This window comes from Nematostella vectensis, chromosome 7 (assembly GCF_932526225.1).
Source record: "Nematostella vectensis chromosome 7, jaNemVect1.1, whole genome shotgun sequence".
Classification (NCBI taxonomy): domain Eukaryota; kingdom Metazoa; phylum Cnidaria; class Anthozoa; order Actiniaria; family Edwardsiidae; genus Nematostella; species Nematostella vectensis.
Genome location: NC_064040.1, coordinates 6,915,979 through 6,937,639, shown reverse-complemented (window position 1 = coordinate 6,937,639; position 21,661 = coordinate 6,915,979). Strand labels below are relative to the sequence as shown.

Below are 21,661 nucleotides of genomic sequence, written 5' to 3'. Positions count from 1 at the left end.
GATAACGACTATATCCGCCCTCCCGCCCATCGCTACTCTGCCAGCCGGGCACCACACGGCCGAGTCCATCGTGGAAACGATCAACCGCGCTGAAAGCAAGATTCTGACCGCGAAGCTGGATCCCCTCACCGAGAAGATCGCGCTTATGCCCAGTGGCGTTGCGTTCCTGAATGCCGAGCTTTGCGCACTGTTTGGCCTAGAGGCTAAAGACAATCAGTTGGGGGAGCGGGGCCTCGCACTTCCCTTGGGGGGGGGCCCACTTAAGGTGGCTTTGCCGAAAATAGAGGCCCTCTACATCTGCTGCGATATCGTAGATCGCACGAAATGCCTCTCCTTAGGCGAGCCTTCAAACGTTCTCGCTTGCCTAGAAACCCTCGGGAGACCGCACAAGAAAGTCGTCTATGGACCCGACATCCCCGTTTGTCTCGCAGCATCTTCCTCTGAGTTTGTCTCGAGTATCCAAATATGGATCAGGGATGACTGCGGTAGACGGGTGGACTTTAAGGGCAAGCCTGTTCGCCTTGTATTAGAGCTAACCTAGCTCCGACGTAACAGACATGGCAAACAGCGACGTTAGCGATGGTGCCATATACCCCTCGCTTCCCAGTATGCACAGCGGCAGCGACGTGCAAAGCTTCCGACTCCAGAAGATATGTGACACTCAGGCGGTTCTAGACAACGAGATAACGCATCATCGACAGGTGCGGAAAAAGTATAAGCGCACCTTTGCCGTTACCCATGCTGTTTCTGTGGCATCCGGCATCGCTGCCTGGGCGCTTTCCAGCGCCGGGGTAGGGGTCTCTTTGAGTGGGATAGGGGTTTTGATCGGCGGTCCGCTGGCAGGGGTCGCTGGGCTGGTCGGTGTCGTGGGCGCAGGCAAAGGGGTAGTCTCTAGGGGTCTTCCGAGCAAGGTGGCTAAACACGAAGACACGATGGTTTTAGCGGAGAGTAAGAAAAACTCGATCAGCGAGCTGGTCTCTAAGGCTCTACAAGACGAGCATATCTCAGACGAAGAGTTTCAGCTAATACTTCGGGAACGAGAGATACAACGCGCTCAAGGCCGCTATCAGAGCTCGACACGGCCTCGCATCGCGTGAAAAAAAATGCAAGAAAGGCCCCAGTCCCGTCGTAGAATAATGATTGCTAATTATTAATCTACGCGATCCTTGATCTGCCGTCTATGAAAAAACCAAGTCCCCCCAATTCTAGACTTTGAAATTCCAACTCTTCACTTCAGACGCCCCGCCCGGGCCTTGGCAAAAGTATTGCTGGCACAATACCTTACCAGCCCCTCCTATGGGATTTCTTCACCTCAGCACCCATAAAAAGATTACACTTATAAGAGTTTTAAAAACTTTATTTCCATAAAACAATTCCCCTAAATTTGATGACATGGTACATGAAAATCCTGGTAGACCTAGTAATTTACAAAGTCTAGCAAAGACCAAATATGTAAATGTCTTGATATGTTATTTACACAGCAGCTCCAGCTAACTCATACCATTAACTCGAGTCTTTTCGCACATCACCCATAGCCAATCTTAGCCATCGCCCAAGCAGCAGACTTACAAAATTATCCACCAAGTTATGTTGGAAATAGTTGTCGTAGTCTACCACTAAAAATAGTCTAAACTACATAAAACTACTGAATATTCTACTTTAACTTCGATGGGAGCTACTGTATGGAAAGCAACCGGCCACCAAAATGCCGTTCAGAATCGCAGCTACACAGAAATATTGCTGATGATTTTGATTGCTATTTTTTATATAGCAGTTAGAACCACCAAATAAAACAGGCCAAGAAATCCTTTGGAGGAAAGCAATAATTCTGGACATTGACACCCTACATCATGGAGGATAACAATTTTATCATTAACCGAGACGATGGTTTTATCAGCGACCACAATATCCATGGCTTTGCAAAGAGTACATATAACAGGAACAAAATCATGACTTTTATTTTACTCTTTTTTATATATAAAACAGTATAATGTCACCCTTCAAATCCCACCCGAACCACACTTTGTCACATGGCAAGTCAGCCTACACAATATGTCAAAACAGTCTGTGAGACTCTCTGGTTAAAGTGAAAGCGTTGAACATTTTGGCATGCCCCTGCGTTAAACATTTTGCAGATGTAAGCAGGGTAGTTGTTTTTCTATTTAGAAATCCGCTTGGCTTAATGATATTCTCATTTCAGCTTTAACTTGATGGCGTTCTTCGTAATTGGGAGCTGGAATTGGTGAGGGCGGTCCCCGGGTGCTTCAAGCAGTTCCTTCTCGTCTTCCTGAAAAATCACACACATACACACAGGCGATGGAGGTAAATAGAAAATATTGCTAAGCTAGGAGATGGAGAATTGCCAAATACTTACTAACCGGGAGGGGAGTCATGCCGGGAAATATCAAACTGAGGCTTTGGCATATCGACGGAGGCATTGTGAACCAATTAGCCAATCACAGCGCGCATATTTTCGTTGCCATATAATGAATATTTGAGTGTTGGAGATTGGCAGTTATTATTCGAAATATTTTTTTTGCCCCAATTTTTTTTCCAAAATTGTCTCGCGAATTTTTACGGCCCTTCCCACTGGCGCCCCCCCTCCACGTTCAAATACATAATGGTCCACCATATTTTTTTTCCAGATTATGGCACTATAAAATGTAGAAGTAAAGATTACCTCTTTAGCCAGCCCGTCTCTAAATTGCTTGATACCGCTACTCTCCTCGTCTATAGGGTTGGATGGTCTTTTGACCCCTCGGGTTGGGTTATCTGGCTCTGGAATCTTCTGTTCGGCCTTTATACGAAGCAGAATAGCAACAATACTAAATAACAACACACTTGAATACCAGAGGGGGCTATTGCAATGGGCTGGAAGCGACAGCTAAGTTACAGTACGGATTTGCTTTGTTCTTACACCTGGGTTTTCCCAGGTGTAAGAAACCTTTCTCTTTATATTTGGAACTGTAAATCCCCCGTCTACTTGTAAAAGAATTCGAGCAAATTTAGATCACCCACCTTAATGAATATTTCCTTGTCTAACTTTTAATTTCAATCTAAATTCATTTAATGTATTTTGGTGTTTTTATCATTGTAGGTGAAAGATCAACTGGGGCCTAGCCTGTGGACAATTTGTTTTTTTCTTTGGTGCAATTTTTGTCATTTTTGGAAATTACATTTGATAGTAAATAATTATTACTTATTGATACAAACTCAAATACACTAATCAAATCTGTACAGCATACTAGTGTATCACTATCATCTAGGCATACCACTTTCTCGTCTGGTTCTGTAGGTGGTTTCTCAGGGCTGTCGTCTTTGAGTCGCTTATAAGCTGGTTGTGCAGAGTTTGGAGATAGCAGTCTTACTTCCTTTGCCCTCATCACTCTTCTCTGATATTTTCTCAAAAGAGATGTCAGCGGGCACGGTACAATCAGTGGGGGTAGAGGACGTTACCTCTCCCTGTGTGGCGACTGGGTTGGGTGTGGTACCGTCAGTTTGGGTTGTTGTCTTATTTCCATTGACTCCTGTGTCAACAGAATTATATGAGCTTACTATACAGAAGTTTTTCAATGTACAGTAAATAGACAGAATCGAATCCTCAGAGCCATGTGATTGCCCACAAATAAGTTGGGGTCAATGATCACGTTTGGTTTCTAAGCTGAGATCACTTACTAAACAACTGCACACGGGCTACATTAAGGCAATTATAAATATAAAGTGATACCTGTATTAAGCAGCAATTTTCAAGTCCTGAGATATGTGTCAGTAAATCATTGTTTCTATAGAACCTCTATTAAGCGGCTGTTCGATTGTTTGATTTTTGTCAGTGGGTGACTATTTTATGGAGGTACCAATAGACAACACCATAGACATTCATGTTTTTGGTCTTGGAGTTTGATTGCTTCAATTTTCTTCAGCACCATATGCAGTGTTGTAATCTAGGGTATTACTATTATGGCTGTATTTTAACTATAAAACATACCGGACTCAGCAGTAGTAGGCTTTTCAGTATCTTGCTTGCTGTCAGGAATACTATCTGTGCAGATCTCAAGATTGGAGCTGTCATCCAAACTCAGATCTATCTTGGATGTGTTTGCTTTGTCTTCTGGCTGTTGCTGTTGTAAAAAAGATTTTAAACTGCATTGTCGTTCTATTGCTTATACAGTTACTGCAAATACAGTAACTAGCGTTACAGATCTAATAAGCTCCAGAGGTTATAATGGAGGGGCTTTTTATAGAGCCTTATTTCAAAATATCATTTCTTGTTGTTGAAATAGGGTTTTTGGCCCTTACAAAGTACAAGATGCAATAAACTACTAGTGCATACTTTGTTTGGATTTGGCGCCCTGTTTATAAAGAATCACAAACTGGGTTGTGATTGTTGTAAATGTGCTTCTTTATTTGGTACCGTATATACCCCCATAATACAAAAAAAATAATGTACCTTAGACACCATAAAAATAAATATAAAACTATATCCTCATCAAGGGAAAAAAGTATGAAATACAGAAGTTGTACTGTACTTACCAAACTTTTCTTCTTTAACCTGAAAACTCCAGGTGGGAGAAACTGGTTCAACTGTTTTCTAAATAAATAAATTTAGAAAATAGCTCTTCCAGCCCATTTTTTGAGAAATAATAAATTATCAATTATTGTAAACAACATCAAATAGAGTACTGATAAAGAGCAGACCAATTGCCATGGTAATTGCATACTTTTATAGCAGTCTTACTTACAGTACCTTCTAACAAGCTTAGCCTCTGTGACCATTCCTTCTTTAAACATCATAATTTTCACAGCCCGTCTATGAACTGCAAAGGTAATCAATAACGACCATGTGAGCACCCTTTAAGCAGTAGACATGCTTGAAGTCTACTTCTCTTTAGGGCTCTTACCTGCAATTCTGGCAAATAAAGCTAGCCAGTTTGCCACCAATTTGCCAGTGAGTTGAGTATGATCAAATGAAACAAAACGTCTTTAAAGGGCTTTGAGAAAGTCTATTTTTGAGAACGTGACACGGAATTCTCTTTTGCTTGTTTTGACAAATTGACTAGTTAGTATAGTGTAGCATAATATCCCAACAATAGTTCCCCCAATTTTCAATACCTGATTTTAACGAAAACTTTTTGAACAATGAGCAATTTTGGCAAATTTTCGCATGAAACCGGCGACATTTGATTATCTTATTTGCATATCACTTGTGACGTCAAGAGTTGTACAAGTGGGTGATAAACATTAGACATTCCCATACAAAATAATACAAAATAGGACGCCCCCACCCAAAATACACATATAATTGACCGTGGAGCCCGAATCTTCCCCAGAAAATAGCTGAGTGTAACCTGAGCAAAGTATCCATAAGGAATCCTGCAGCAATTGGAGCGGTGATTTTTATTAATATTTTTTATAAGCTTTTAAACAACATTTGTGCACGAATCACCCAACTTTTCGTCAAACTCACTCCTTTTTCGATCACAATTGTGATCAACGCAATAAGATATACGCTGTAAATAATTGCGAAATGATACTACAAGGCAAAAAGTAACGCATCTTTATTTCTGCAAAGCAGAATGCATATTTTGAAAGCATTTGACTTAGTGTAGGCTGACATTTATACTAAGTAAATGGTTACACTCACCCTTGTTTTTAAACATCTGAATCTCATACGTCAAATTGATATTGACATTTTCTGTAGGGAAATGACAGCAATCACCATAATAAGCAAGTCACGTAAGTTTTTTTTTCACCAGACACAAGTGCAAGAACACAAGAAATTCTACATGCAAATTACAAAAGGAAGCACAACAAGGAAATGCAACTGCTTATTGTTTCTAGCACTCAACTACTTGTGTTGGCTTTCCTCTCCAGCCTTGGTGAGAACCAGCCTTAGGTTCTTTCTAAAAGGATTTTCTTAAAATTGTGTAACATTATCTACACAAAAATTGACTAAAGTTATAGTGCATGAAATGTAAGATGCCCACCTAGCTTTTCAAACATGAGACCAATGAACCATCTTGTTACATGCTTTTCCCTAAAAAAATAACAGCATTAATTAATGTTTTATCAACTCAATTAATACTCATAATCTAATTAAAGCCATGATCACCGCTTTCATTAGGGCAATAAAGAAAAAAGTAACCTCCAAATTCAAGGTTGCCCACATACAGTATCGTCAATCATTAAAGCACTTTTGTAATATACTGTACTATGACTAAAACAATCTGAATAACTTTATAGCAAGATATTTACAATGGAATATTGTTATGCCTGTTACTGTATGCAGTACTTTTTCCAAAGTATTTGGCAGCAGAAGATGCAATTAAAAGATGCCAAAATGATAGACTGATATTGTACACAGGTTGGTCTGGGAAAACAGTCGACTCACCCTTCTGAATCCAGTGGGCCATATGACTTGGGATTGACATGTGCCAGTTTGATGTATTCATTGTTCTCCAAGTATGAAATCAGAAGACGCACCTTGGATTCCACTAAACCGATCCTAAAAAAAAAACGATAGCCAGACTTCAACAGTCTGTTGCACCTTGAAAATATCTGTCTGGATATTTTGGGGCAGAAATTTTAGGGCTTTGTGCTTGATGCATCCAAATGTGCGAAAAAGGGTTTACTGTAGCTCCAAGGCGAGGTGTCAGGGGGTAGGCACTTATACAGGGAAAATGTTTTTTTAGTTAATCTGTTTATCTCTACAGATTAAAAGAGCTTTATTTACAATGTAAACAATTCCGAAGAGCCACAAAAATACACACTTTTTAATGTTAAAAGTTTGTAGCAGGTAAAATAGTACTTTTTAGTTTTCATTACTCCCTTTTTAAGGGAGTCTGCACTTATTGTATGTACCATTAGTATCATTTGCCTAAATAAATACCATATACTGAGCTCATTTACACATAGATGTTGCAAGCTTATCATTATCATGTTCCAGTTGCAGGGGTGGGGGGGGGGGAGTGGTGGATAGAGCTATATTTCAGGGAGGCAGTCTCAATTTCAGATTGAAATTTGTCAATTTTTACCTTTACCATATTACAATGTCTGAGATTTTTTAATTCTTACCATTCTAAATGTTCTTCTTCTGTATTGGAAGAAGCACTGAGAACTATAAAATGTCTGTAAAACATAATGAAATATCAGGATAAGTGTTTTAACAGACAAGGGATTGCTAGAAAAGGCATACCCAATCACAATTACTTACTTGTACTTATGAAAGAAATTAGGAGGAGTGAAAAGAATGTCCCAGTTAGCCTTTCCACTAATCACATCTTCAGTATTCTTCAAACCTATCATAAGTTAAATTATAGCAAAATTATTATTTAGAAATTTAGTGGTAATAATAATGATTTAAAAAAAGGGGATATGGCATAAAATATAACTGAAAACATTATGCTTCATTCAAATTTGAAGAAAGCCTCACCAATGAAGAATTCATCACACATAATCTTGCGGGTAGACATGGAGACGTTGAATGTAGAGTTTTGTTGTGGATATGCTGGTGTGATGATAGGCATTAGATGATAACGATCTCCAGGATTGGTCTGTTGACAGGATAAGCATACATTAGGTCATGTACACATTTTCAATGTCTTTTTCATAGATCAAAATAGTGTATAGTATTATAATGATTATCAAATTCATATAAAATAAAATCATGAAATATACTGTTCAATTCTAACCAAGGTATTGCTATACGAGCAGTTCTTCGTTACAGATGTTACATTTGGAACACATTTTTTCAATTTTCATCATGTCATATCTTCATTGCATTTAAGTGTTTAAATTATAATTGTGTTGTTTTAGTTAAGGCTTTATCAACCTTAGATGCCCATGTCAAAAAAATTAAGTAAAGCTAAATTTTCTGATTTTTAAATTGTAGTTTTGTTAGCGTTACAGACGTTACATCAGAAAAACTGCTTCTTTTAAAAACTCTTTTTTAAATTGAAAACTCTGTGAATCTAAAATCATGCGTGTGTTATCTTTCTAATAAATCTTATGTTAAATGTTAGATGTTTTCTATGTAAGGTTGACTTTCAAGAATGCACTCATAATTCTTGAACTATAAAGGAAAACGTTCTGTTACAGACGTTACATGTTTTGTTACAGACGTTACACCTGTGAAAATGTAAATCTGTAATTAACTTTTTTGATAATATTATTGCATTCTACAGTTCCGCTCATGAACATAGGGACACTGTTCGCGAAACTTTCGCGAACGTTGTTCGCGAAATTCGCGAACATATAGACTGTTCGCGAACACGCTGTTCGCGAACAGATGCAAAATAAACGATTTGACGAACGGTAATGTGTGATCCAGGGCTTAATAACAGCTGGAACAGCGAGAAGCCATTTATTTGAAAAGACTTGTATTAGACAGAATATAAGTTTGGGGAATGAATGCGAGGCTTGATATTCCTTGAAGATTTTCGAATGTGTGTTAACTGCTAGCGAATACTTTTAAACAGCGGGAAGCCATTTATTTGACAAAGCAAAGACTTGTACTAAACACGGGAGAATTAGTTTGAGGAGGGAATGCCGATCGCTTGATATTCTTCGAAGATTGTCGAATGCGTGTTAACTGCTAGCGAATACTTTGAAAAGCGGGAAGCCATTTATTTGACAAAGCAAAGACTTGTACTAAACACGGGAGAATTAGTTTGAGGAGGGTATGCCGATCGCTTGATTTTCTTCAAAGATTTTCGAAATGTGTCAGAAAACTGCTAGCGTAGACTTAATAACAGCGGGAAGCCATTATTTGACAAAGACATGCAATAAACACAGGAGAATTAGTTTGAGGAAGGAACGCCGATCGATCGCTTGATATTATTCGAAGATTTTCGAAATGTGTGAAAACATCTAGCGAAGACTTAATATCAGCGGGAAGCCATTTATTTGACAAAGACATGTAATAAACACATGAGAATTAGTTTGAGGAGGGAATGCCGATCTCTTGATATTCGTCGAAGATTGTCGAATGTGTGTTAACTGCTAGCGAATACTTTGAAAAGCAAGAAGCCATTTATTTGACAAAGTAAAGACTTGAAAACTTCCCCAAACAAATTTTTCCGTGTCTAATACAAGTTTTTGTCAAATAAATGGCTTCCCAGTGTTCAAAAGGATTGGCTAGCAGTTTTCACACAATCGAAAATCTTCGAATAATATCAAGCGATCGGCATTCCCTCCTCAAACTAATTCTCCCGTGTTTAGTACAAGTCTTTGCTTTGTCAAATAATGGCTTCCCGCTGTTCAAAAGTCTTCGCTATCAGTTTTCACACATTCGAAAATCTTCGAAGAGTATCAAGCGATCGGCATTTCTTTCTCAAACTAATTCTCATGTGTTTATTACATGTCTTTGTCAAATAAATGGCTTCCCGCTGTTATAAGTCTTCTCTAGCAGTTTTCACACATTTCGAAAATCTTCGAATAATATCAAGCGATCGATCGGCGTTCCTTCCTCAAACTTATTATCCTGTGTTTATTGCATGTCTTTGTCAAATAATGGCTTCTCGCTGTTATTAAGTCTACGCTAGCAGTTTTCACACATTTCGAAAATCTTCGAAGGATGTCAAGCGATCGGCATTCCTTCTCCCGTGTTTATTACAAGTATTTGTCAAATAGAATTTCAAAATTCTTCGCTAGCAGTTTTCACACATTCGAAAATCTTCGAAGGATATCAAGCGCTCGGCATTCCTTCTCCCGTGTTTATTAAAAGTATTTGTCAAATAGAATTTCAAAAATCTTCGCTAGCAGTTTTCACACATTCGAAAATCATCGAAGAATATCAAGCGATCGGCATTCCTTCCCCAAATTAATTATCCCGTGTGTAATACAAGTATTTGTTAAATAAATGGCTTCCCGCTGTTCAAAAGTATTCGATAGCAGTTGTCACATTCGACAATCTTCGAAGCACATCAAGCGATCGACATTCCTTCCCTCTTCGAGGCAAGCTTTTGAGAATAAACTAACTAACTTTTTTGCCTGTGTCTGCCCTCGTAAATCCACGATCGAATCCTTCGCATGTTTTGGCTTTCATCCGCCATCTTTATCGTCTTTATTTCTCAAACTTGAAAGTGTCTTGTCTTGATCGTCTACAAATAATTGAACTGAAGGCATATCAGACCATAACTGAATTTGTTGCTTCTGATTTTAACCATAACCATAGCTCTCAGCTGACTTTTACACGAACAATTTATTTGAATCGCTTGCAGAACTCCTGTATTTTAAGTGAGTATCAGTACTGTAAGTCTTCGGTTACGAGGTACGAGTTCCCGTTTGTCAAACGGTTTGTCCCGGACTGTTCGCGAACACTGTGTTCGCGAACATCAGCTGTTCGCGAACATTGTCCGCGAATTTCGCGAACATTGTCCGCGAATTTCGCGAACGGTGTTCGCGAATTTCGCGAACAATTTCGCGAACATATGTCTACATGTTCGAGAGCGGTACTGTACATATCTTTTGGCAACTTTCTCTTTTAACTACTGGTAAATTTCATGTTTTTATCTATAGATCTAGCTAAATATAATTGTTTAAAAATCCACAGGGAGCCCAATAAGGCAATTTCCATGCAGTTGATAAAACCAAACTAATTGCATATGTTTTAGTAAATTTTAGTTCCAAAATGATTAAGTATCATTCCTCTGTTATTTAACAAACAAACTATATCAGGCTTTTTTCTGATTTTATTATAAATTTCCAGCCTAAACATCAAAAAAAATTTCTTGTTACATATTTTTTTTTGCATAGTTATCTCTTGAAGAAGTTAATCACTTGTTTTTGAGTTTGCATCATCCAACCAGTCTAATAAGAAGTGTCCAAATCACTTAAAATTTTATTTCATTTTCTTTTATGGAAGTAATAATGCACTGCTTTCACAGCACAAATTTTGCAATATGTCCTTGACAGATAATTTGGAGAAATTGGGGTGATGTATCAAACAATAAATATTAAATATTTGGTGTTTTTCTTGTTCAACAAAAGGCATTAATGTCTGTAATATAACAAGATGTAACGTCTGTAACACTCTAGTGTAACGTCTGTAACATCATTTTTTTCTTATTAAAGTACTTTCACATTTCTTTTGCCATATTTTTGTTATTCATGTTGCTACTACAGAGAATATGAAGTACCACTCAAAAAGGATATAAATTCTGCTGTACAGTAGTACAAATAAAACCTTGTTTTGTGAGTAATCACATGAAACGTCTGTAACAAAACTCAGACCCCCAAATTAAAATTATTTTTTATGTGTACTTATTTTTTGTTATACTTTTTAAAAAAGTTACATGTATGGGTGTAAATCATGAATAGAATCATGGTTTATGATTGTAATGTTGACTGTTATAAAAAGAATTCCACATGGTGGTTGTGAGGTCTTTTTCCCAAGTCAATAAACCTTTGGCGGACTAGTTGTTTGGTGCCCCCCCCCCTGAATGTGCATCAGGTAAAAAAAAAATGATTTCATAAACACTAGACATAAGAGAGTACAAATGTGAAAAAAATCTATCCAGAAATGTGAGTTTTGAAATTTCCATTTTTTGGTTTCTCATGTGGAATTGCTCATACATACATAATTTGCTCCAATATAATTACCCTTGGGTCCCAGATCTGAAATCCAAGTTTGTTTTCACTTGGTGTAGGAATATTTTTCAATAACACGGGGTTTGGCCACTCCCTGTTGACAGATGCAGTTGAAGGTACAAATATCAATAAGCATTAAATAAATACATACCAACAGCAGATATAAACAGGCTGGTTAAGGGGGGTATGGATCACGTTTTACGGACTGGGGAAAAAGGCTTTTTACTTTTAAATCGTTTAATCATGTTTCACGAACGTCGAAATGGACGATCTCATGTTTCTTGTAGGGTGAAAAATGGCCAAATCTCATTTCATGAAAATACCCTTTACCACCCTGTATAAAATTAACCATCAATCATCTAGAAAATACAAATGATTCAAAATTGATCATACCATCTAGAAAATACCAGGAAAAACTTCTGTAAAAGTGTGGATGCCGCTGCGTTTGGGTATAACTGACAGATCCTTGCGACCAGCATTGCCCAAGAAACTCCACCCAGAAATCCAAGCACATTTGAGTACACTCCATGTTCTGTTAAAAACAAAGCAAATTGTTATTGTTATTGTTATACTCATACTACAGCAATCTGGATGTGTCCTATGCTGTATTAGTATGAATATCACCTTCTACCTTCCTATTTAGGAATCCGATTCAAAGGATTCTGTGCTAGATTTGCCCAAAACCATTCCATAATGTAGCTTGTCACCCTAACTTGCTTTCAATTTGGATAATAGTTAGAAGCAAAGAGATAACAGTATAATCAAGATAACCAGGTGGAAATCAAACATTGTTCTTGAAAATAGCATATTTCTAAGCATTGCAAACAACATCTTTTAGATAGTGCCAAATGCATGGATAACTAAGGCGTTATGGTACATTAACGCTCAGAATGCTTGTGTTGTATCCTGCACACTACTCACTTTTAGCCCATAATTTAACAGCTCTCAAGGTAAGTCTGAAGCTCTCAATGTTAGGAACTTGTCGGAGGATTTCATCTGTTACCCTACAACCTATCATAAAACAAGAAAACCAGAAGCACATGTGAGACTAAGGGGTTTTAAGTTTTATAGTAGGCAGTGGAAATTGATAAATTGGGAGTGGAAGTTACAGTAGTGGTTCAAATAAAACATTAATCAACTTTTTTTCAAAAAGTAGCCAGCACTCTGAAAAAAGTTGCTGGCGGTTCTGCTGGCTGCCGGGCCTAAATGAAACACCTGAGACTGTCACAATTAGTATAGAGATTAGGGAACAAGAATCCACAACCACAGTTAGTAAAAATAGTAGCCTGAAATCTCACATAATTCTACATACCATTTAAGCTCCTGACACATTTGGGGTCAAGATTTTTTAGAAGGTTTTCATCCAGCAGATCCAGGTTATCTGGTATCTCTGGTGAAAACAGCCGAGCAAACAACAGGTCAACCTGTGTGCAGAAGGATGGAGCATTATTATATTATTAGGGCCATTTAGAAAACCTGTATTCGGAAATAATTCTATACCCCCAAGTACGATGGTGAAAACCTCAGTGCAGTTGCAGTTTTGTAATTTGGTCATATTTATGGATTTCAAAAGTCAGCCAGGTCAGTCCGCCTTAGAGAAAACATGGATTGCCTTCATTTTTTAAACCTCTAAAACAAGGAAGATGGTCAACTTATTCCATTTTACTAGCTACTGTACTGACATGTTAATCTAAACCCTGAATATTATTGTAATATTATTGTATAAGTGTAAAACATACGATATCATAAAATGACATACCTCAATGTCACAAAATATCAGCTTTATCACAGGGACAAAAGCATTCTCAACGGCCTATACAAAAAAAGAAAATGTCAGATTTATTTTGCAAACATAAATCCAAGCTTACAGATTTCAGTCATTGCATTTTATAATATGGTTTACCCTTAGCTCTCTGACATCAGGATGATTCTTGAGAAGATAATAAAAAGATGAAAAGAAGTCGGCACGGTCAATGTGCCGAGGGGCCACAAGAAGAGTATTAATGTCAGCACCTGTGTATTAAGGGACCAGCTTAGAGGGTAAACAGACTGTTTTACAATGTCAGCACCTGTGTATTAAGGGACCAGCTTAGAGGGTAAACAGACTGTTTTACAATGTCAGCACCTGTGTATTAAGGGACCAGCTTAGAGGGTAAACAGACTGTTTTACAATGTCAGCACATGTGTATTAAGGGACCAGCTTAGAGGGTAAACAGACTGTTTTACAATGTCAGCACCTGTGTATTAAGGGACCAGCTTAGAGGGTAAACAGACTGTTTTACAATGTCAGCACCTGTGTATTAAGGGACCGGCTTAGAGGGTAAACAGACTGTTTTACAATGTCAGCACATGTGTATTAAGGGACCAGCTTAGAGGGTAAACAGACTGTTTTACAATGTCAGCACCTGTGTATTAAGGGACCAGCTTAGAGGGTAAACAGACTGTTTTACAATGTCAGCACCTATGTATTAAGTGCACCAGTCCCTTAGATTCAACTGAGGAGCTCCAAATAAGAAATTTCAAAATCGCTCAAAATTGGTTTAAAGTTAGCCCCTGGTTCCCTTATTATGGTTAAAAAGTTTGAGTTACATACATTAAATATTTTTCGAGAAATTCCGAATTTACGATTTTGCCTATAAAATCGCCGATTTGGGGGCATTTTTCACCTTGCGTAAAAAATCGCAAAATATTCTTTAAATATACGCGGAATTAAAAATAGCGATACAGATCCTTAGAAAGGAGTTGATAAGGTATAAATCGAGTGGTTTCTTTACTTTTTCCGGCAAAAAAAAGTATATTATATTGCTGTCTAAACATGTCAATAAAAAATGTCGACTTGAATAATAGTCTAAATTAGGGGCTTATAAAACCGATGGTACATGGATTTTGCACTTTGAGCAAAGATTGGTGTAATTTCTTTCGATTCAGCAAAGAAAAAAATTGGGGAATCAAATTCCCGAATTATAATGAAGCCGAACGCAACCCCATGTCGAGCTCAAATAACACGCGATTTTTTTAACAGCCGTCTTTATTAGATACACATACCTGTTTGAACAGGAGACAAATCACAGAAAATAAACTCTACCCTTGCTGTATACTAATCTCAGATGTTGTATAATTGTCTTGGTTCATTCTTGGAAGTTACTGGAAGTCAATAAAGACATTACAATGAAAAATATTTGCTATTTTGTACAGATTTCATTTAAGAACGCCTGCCGGAATGGCAAACTTTGAAGGATTTGTTTGTGTTTTAAAGTTTCTTTACGCTCCATTAAAGTAAAAGATATTCAAGTACGTCAGTTCTTACCTTCTCCCAAGATGTTTCTGGGAAAAAGGCCGATTTATGAGATTAATTTCAATGCAAAGGTCGAGTACTTGAACACGAGTCTGGTTTCAGATGACAACTGATCAGCGGTCTACCAGATGAGAATGCGTGAATTTCCAAAGGAAACCCGATATAAAGAATAGTTTAACTAGTCGGCTTTTATATTCGGCAGTTTTTATATTTTATATTTTTTCTTATTTTATGTTCTTCATTCTAAAAAAAAACATATTAATGATGCCAAAATTATTTCAAAAATTAATATGGGATATGTATATGCGTATGCGATACTTGACATTATTGTGTCACTCACAGCAGGCAAGAGACCATGATGTATCATGGTCTCTTGCAGCAGGACATCACCCGGAAGTAGGAGATATCTCTTCTCAGTTGGCTCGCCTATGTTGTGAAAGCGTAATTCTAGATAGGAAACACCAATCGAAGAATAAAACAAATACCACAAGCAAACATTCTTCGTTGACATAAGGGCATAAGCTGGAAGAATTGTCACACTCCCTCAAAGCGGCATCCTGTTACAGTAACACCTCCGTTAGCCACAAAAGACTTTAGGGCAACACAAAGAGATCGCATTAATCTGCTTCTTATAAAATCAGGCAAGCTAGAATTGTAAATCAGATGATGCTTGATATTTTTCTTGATCATGACTACCTGTGATTACACTGTTTGCGTGGGTGCTCCTTGTGGCCCTAGTGTCGATTGCTCGAGCAATTCAAAGTGCGTTCTTCTGAAAGACTGTAACAAGGATATTCATGGACAAAAGAAGCTGCTTAACATATCAGACAAGTCTCTTCAAACTGAGTTTGAACTTCTTCTTGCTAGAGCTGGTAAGTGAATCATGATTTAACGACCGGAGTATTTGTTAAGCCCGCGCGTAGGTGACACTTGAAACGCAAATGTAATCACAGGTAGCCCAGGCAATGGTTGCTTGTTCGTAGCTCGGAATTCGGCTGTTCTGAGAGGGGAACGAGTAAAGCGACGACGAGTAAAATGAGTTCTCTAATAAAAATCTGACTACCCCCGAAAGAACAAAGAGGGATTTTTTATGCCTTTGCAGTATCTTCACGGGACTTTTATCGTCGGATTTGGCTACGTACCAGGGTTATTCAGCTTATGCTTTATAGTTTTGTCTACAAATAGCACTTCCATTGGGAACCGAAATACCTTCGGCCGTTGTGGGGGGATGCGTTCGCACCCCCAGCTTCCCCTCCTCCCCCCCTGGGTACGGGACTGCATTTTGCTTGTTCTCTGAACATATTTTGGGGAGTCCCTATTTCAACTCAACTCCCGTTTGGTAGACTCGACTTCTTTATCACGCACCTCAGCTTTCCTTATATTCTGATATTAGTTTATGTGTGTGCCGATGTTGTGTGTGTGTGTGGGGGGGGGTATGCGACGGAGATTTCTTTTTCATTACGGATTTTGCGCAAAAGTACAGACTTGCTGACAGGCTAAAACATCCCTCGCATTAAAACAATGTCAATTAGCATTATATCTTTCGTTTAGCGAAAGTATTATTTTATTCCTCAAACACGGGGAGTAGATCGTCGTCTGTAGCGAAATCATAGACATGTTCATTCAATCTGTCGCAAGCTCCAACTGAATTTGTAACCCTTTTCCAGGCAATCTTGTTGGCATTGCACAGTTGTTGGTCTTGTTATATCAAGCAAAGTAGCCAATAACAAGTTACTGTTCTCACGGCAATCTACGATTGTGCTTGTGCAGAGCGGCTTTTGTTTTCTTCTTAATACAATGCAGGGAAGTAGCCAATAGAGGGTTACTGTTCTAACGGCAATCAACAGTTTCCATTGAGTTAACTGACAGCTCAGTGTTTGGACAGAGTGATATTTGTTTTCTCTTGCTACAAAGTAGCGAAGCAGCCCATTTAAAGTCACTATTCTCACGGTAGTTGCCGATTTTCCAGCTACCGATTTTTAAACTACTTCAGTCACCTAGAGCAAATCGGTAATTTTGCGCAAAGTCCGTAATGAAAAAGAAATTCTGTTCCACCGGCGCCCCGCAACAACGGCACACTTGCCCTAAGGACTGCCACGCAAAATGTAAGCAAGCTTTTTTTCTTTGACGACAATTTTTTTATTTTATCTAATAAATAAATAAAACCGGTCCGCCGAGGTCTGTGAAGGTCCGGTCTGCATTTTACAGAGACCCGCTCCCATTATTGATACAATTTCAGCAGTAATCGAGCAGTGCTCATGAGCACACAACTAATATGCAGATAAACGTAAATACGTATACAATTTTTACTCTTACGCCTAAGTTCTTTACTAAATCATCAGATGTTTTTGAAAACAGACAAACAAGACATGATATCGACTTTTTATCAAATATGTTTTCTAATAAAGAAAGACTAAGACTCTAAACTGTCTGTTCTTATGGGGATTAGGATACCTGTGGAAAGTCACGCATTCTCATCTGGCAGACCGCTGATCAGTTGTTGTCATTTGAAACCAGACTCGTGTTCAAGTACTTGACCTTTGCATTGAAATTAATCTTACAAATCAGCCTTTTCCCTAGAAACCTTTTGACAGAAGGTAAGAACTGATGTGCTTGAATATCTTTTACTTCAATGAAGCGTAAAGAAACTTTAAAACCCAAACAAATCCTTCAAAGTTTGCCATTCCGGCAGGCGTTCTGAACTGAAGTATGTACAAAATAGCAAATATTTTTCATTGTAATGTCTTTATTGACTTCCAGTAGCTTCCAAGGATGAACCAAGACTATTATACAGCATCTAAAATAAGAATACAGCAAGGATAGAGTGTATTTTCTGTGATTTGTCTTCCATACAAACAGGTATGTGTATCTAATAAAGACGGCTGTCAAGAAAATCGTGTGTTATTTGAGCTCGACATGGGGTTGCGCTCGGCCTCATTATAATTCGGGAATTTGATTCCCCCAATTTTTTATTTGCTGAATCGAAAGAAATAACACCAATCTTTGCTCAAAGTGCAAAATTTCTGCGAAAATCCACGTACCATTGGATTTATAAGCCCCTAATTTAGACTAATATTTTAGTCGACGTTTTTTGTTGACATGTTTAGACAGCAATAAAATATATTTTTTCTTGCCGGAAAAAGTAAAGAAACCACTCGTTTTATACCTTATCCACTCCTTTCTAAGGATCTGTAGCGCTTTTTTAAATTCCGCCTATATTTAGATAGAATTTTACGATTTTGTTTGAAAGGTGAAAAATGCCCCCAAATCGGCGATTTTATAGGCAAAATCGTAAATTCGGTTTTTCTCGAAAAATATTTATTGTTTGTAACTCAAACTTTTTTACCATGTTAAGAGAACCAGGGGCTAACTTTAAACCAATTTTGGGCGATTTTGAAATTTCGTATTTGGAACTCCTCAGTTGAATCTAAGGGACTGGTGCACTTAAGGGACTAGCTTAGAGGGTAGACAGGCTGTTTTACAATGTCAGCACCTGTGTATTAAGGGACCAGCTTAGAGGGTAAACAGACTGTTTTACAATAACAATGAAATTGGTAGAATTTTCAAACAAATTCAACCTGTTTTACTAGTCCGATGAATCAAAAAGCAACATTGAGCAACATATCATTTTATACGAAAATTCTGTATCAAAATAACAGAACACACCTTTGGTATGCACTCCCAATATGAAGGATCCAAATGTGAAGATCTTTCCACCCACTGTTTTGGCCATATTTTCTGGCATATTCTAGAATTTATGGTACAAAGACAGTTACAAGTTAAAAAAAAAAATTAAATTCACTTAATCATAAGCATACCCACAGAGCATTAGCCGGAAATCAGGTTTATATGCATTGTAATTGTACTTTATCAAAAGTACTTTGAAATTCCAGTCCTCAGTCACAATCACATGATCACAGCAAAAATATGTCAAAGTATGTCAAAGTTTTGAAAGCCAACTTGACTTAAAGCTGAATTTTCACCAATTTATTTCCGGTCGATTACAAAACAATATCCTATGATTTTTAACGGAAAACGCCAAAATTTTTCAAAATATTGAAAGCATTGTGTCTATTAAAAGTTTCTTTGAGGATACGATTGATAACTTAGAGCGGATGGCCTGTTAAATATCTCGGATTCTAATAGATTCTTTTGTCTTTTAACGGTTGAGGTTTCCATCGGACCTCCGGAAGTAAACTGGTGACAATGCGGCTTTAAGAGAGAGTAAGAGATTTTAGAAGTAAAATATGGATGTTATTGCTTGTAGTGTTAATTTGTGTAATTTGGAACCACAACATAAAATTTATAAACTTGCAATCAAGATAAAAATCTCAATTGTAAAAATAATGGAAGCTTTGTTGTTAACAATTTTAAGCACAGTATTGAAAAATAATACACAATAATAAATAAAAACTAATGCAACACAACTAATGTAATATTACCATTTAAGTAATAGCATCAGTACTAATGAAATTATTTGCAAGATAAAAACAAAGTGTAGGAGATCTGCAATGTTTATATACTAACTTTTTTTATGCTCACTTCTACAATCCATTCCTTTACCAACTCATTCAGCTTAGCAAGAACAATCATCCTAGATACGGTAAAAAAAGATGTAACCCAGAATGGATTTGACTAAATAACAACTTGACAAGCTTCAAAACATCAAACCGTTGCTGACGTTCATCCTCGCTTTCGAATACACCATAAGGAATCAAGGCTTCTTCCAGTCGTTTAGTAAGCTCCAAGTCCTGTCGTGAGAAGTTAGATACACGAGAGAATGTATTTACTTAAATTTTAGTATTGTATTGAGTCAAAGATGGCAGTCTTTCAATAAACACGAGCAAATGAAAAGCCACGTGCAGGAAATAACATAATGAATTCTTACTCTAGGTTTCGGCCCAGCATGACTGATTGCCGAAGTTACACCGAACGACTTCTGAGGTGGATTAGAACCCGCAGTAGAGCTATGGGTAATTCAAAGAAATGAGAAAATGAGTCTTACAAAGTTCTGTCAAAGACTAAGCACGTTGGAGCTAAGCGACGAAAACCAAACGTTTACTTCTAGAATCGGTAAATTGTGGTCGTTACCTGGACATCATAGAGCATCCAGCGGCTATCTATGTCTCAAGTGGGCATCTGTGCGTTGAAGTGGCTATATTATAGCCCTGCTGCCAAAATACCGTGAAGTGTATGTGAGAAAAAATCTACACACACCCAAAAAAACAAAATGGCGGCAACTTCAATCTCATTCCCAGAGCCCACGAACCTTTGTGCCAGCGGCAAGGTACCTCGCCAGGTAGGTAAGTACTTTAAGTACGCATTCTGAAGTGTTTCATATAAGATATCCCACACATACAAAGCTATCCACACCATCCATATCTATCCACACTATACACAGCCATACACACCATACACAGCTATCTACACCATACACAGCTATCCTCACCATACACAGCTATCCACACCATACACAGCTATCCACACCATACACAGCTATCCACACCATCCACAGCTATCCACACCATACACAGCTATCCACACCATCCACAGCTATCTACACCATACACAGCTATCCACACCATCCACAACCATCCACACCATACACAGCTATCCACACCATACACAGCTATCCACACCATACACAGCTATCCACACCATACACAGCTACCCACACCATACACAGCTATCCACACCATACACAGCTATCCACACCATCCACAGCTATCCACACCATACACAACTATCCACACCATACACAGCTATCCACACCATACACAGCTATCCACACCATACATAGCTATCTACACCATACACAGCTATCCACACCATCCACAGCTATCCACACCATACACAGCTATCCACACCATCAACATCTATCCACACTATACACAGCCATACACACAGAATCAAAAAGCCCAAACTGTCGCGATCTCGTACCAGAACAATGAATACAATACACCAAAAACTGGAAATCGACTCTGCCAAATTTTCGTCTTTAATAAGACTTGTCTGCCCTGAAGAAGTCTTATTAAAGACGAAAATTTGGCAGAGTCGATTTCCAGTTTTTGGTGTATTGCAGCCATACACACCATACACAGCTATCCACACCATACACAGCTATCTACACCATACACAGCTATCCACACCATACACAGCTACCCACACCATACACAGCTATCCACACCATCCACAGCCATACACAGCTATCCACACCATCCACAGCTATCCACACCATACACAACTATCCACACCATACACAGCTATCCACACCATACACAGCTATCCACACCATCCACACCCATCCACACCATACACAGCTATCCACACCATACACAGCTACCCACACCATACACAGCTATCCACACCATCCACAGCCATACACAGCTATCCACACCATCCACAGCTATCCACACCATACACAACTATCCACACCATACACAGCTATCCACACCATACACAGCTATCCACACCATCCACACCCATCCACACCATACACAGCTATCCACGCTATACACAGCCATTCACAGCTATCCACACCATACACAGCTATCCACGCCATACACAGCCATCCACAGCTATCCACACCATACACAGCTATCCACACCATCCACAGCTATTCACGCCATTTACAGCTATTCACACCATCCACAACCATCCACACCATACACAGCCATACACAGCTATCCACAGCTATACACAGCTATCCACACTACACAGCTATCCACACCATACACAGCTATCCACACCCATTAGCAGAAATCTCGGTAATTTCTGAAG

General features: G+C 38.4%; 1 protein-coding gene across 3 annotated transcripts; it reads right to left on the bottom strand.

The window, feature by feature from the left end:
* Nucleotides 1-1,341: 1,341 nt before the first annotated feature.
* On the bottom strand, nt 1,342-20,146 carry LOC116609368 (poly(A) polymerase type 3-like). Of its 3 annotated transcripts, XM_048729891.1 has the most exons (23): nt 19,973-20,144; nt 19,770-19,848; nt 19,553-19,632; nt 19,409-19,475; nt 18,548-18,629; nt 13,490-13,599; nt 13,346-13,399; nt 12,899-13,010; nt 12,508-12,597; nt 11,980-12,118; nt 11,599-11,680; nt 7,430-7,550; nt 7,211-7,295; nt 7,072-7,125; nt 6,389-6,502; nt 5,985-6,034; nt 5,642-5,692; nt 4,745-4,814; nt 4,531-4,588; nt 3,986-4,118; nt 3,273-3,527; nt 2,681-2,797; nt 1,342-2,287 (listed from the first exon to the last, which is right to left on the bottom strand). In XM_048729891.1, the coding sequence occupies exons 1-21, from the start codon at nt 19,981-19,983 to the stop codon at nt 3,328-3,330; spliced, it is 1,842 nt and encodes a 613-aa protein (XP_048585848.1). In that variant the 5' UTR covers nt 19,984-20,144; the 3' UTR covers nt 1,342-2,287; nt 2,681-2,797; nt 3,273-3,327. The 3 variants fall into 3 exon arrangements, with proteins under 3 accessions (XP_048585848.1, XP_048585851.1, XP_048585849.1); XM_048729894.1 differs by lacking the exons at nt 1,342-2,287; nt 2,681-2,797; nt 3,273-3,527 and having other exon boundaries at nt 4,024-4,118; nt 4,740-4,814; nt 19,973-20,145; XM_048729892.1 differs by lacking the exons at nt 1,342-2,287; nt 2,681-2,797; nt 3,273-3,527; nt 3,986-4,118; nt 4,531-4,588 and having other exon boundaries at nt 4,745-5,370; nt 19,973-20,146.
* Between the last annotated feature and the right edge of the window lie 1,515 nt (nt 20,147-21,661).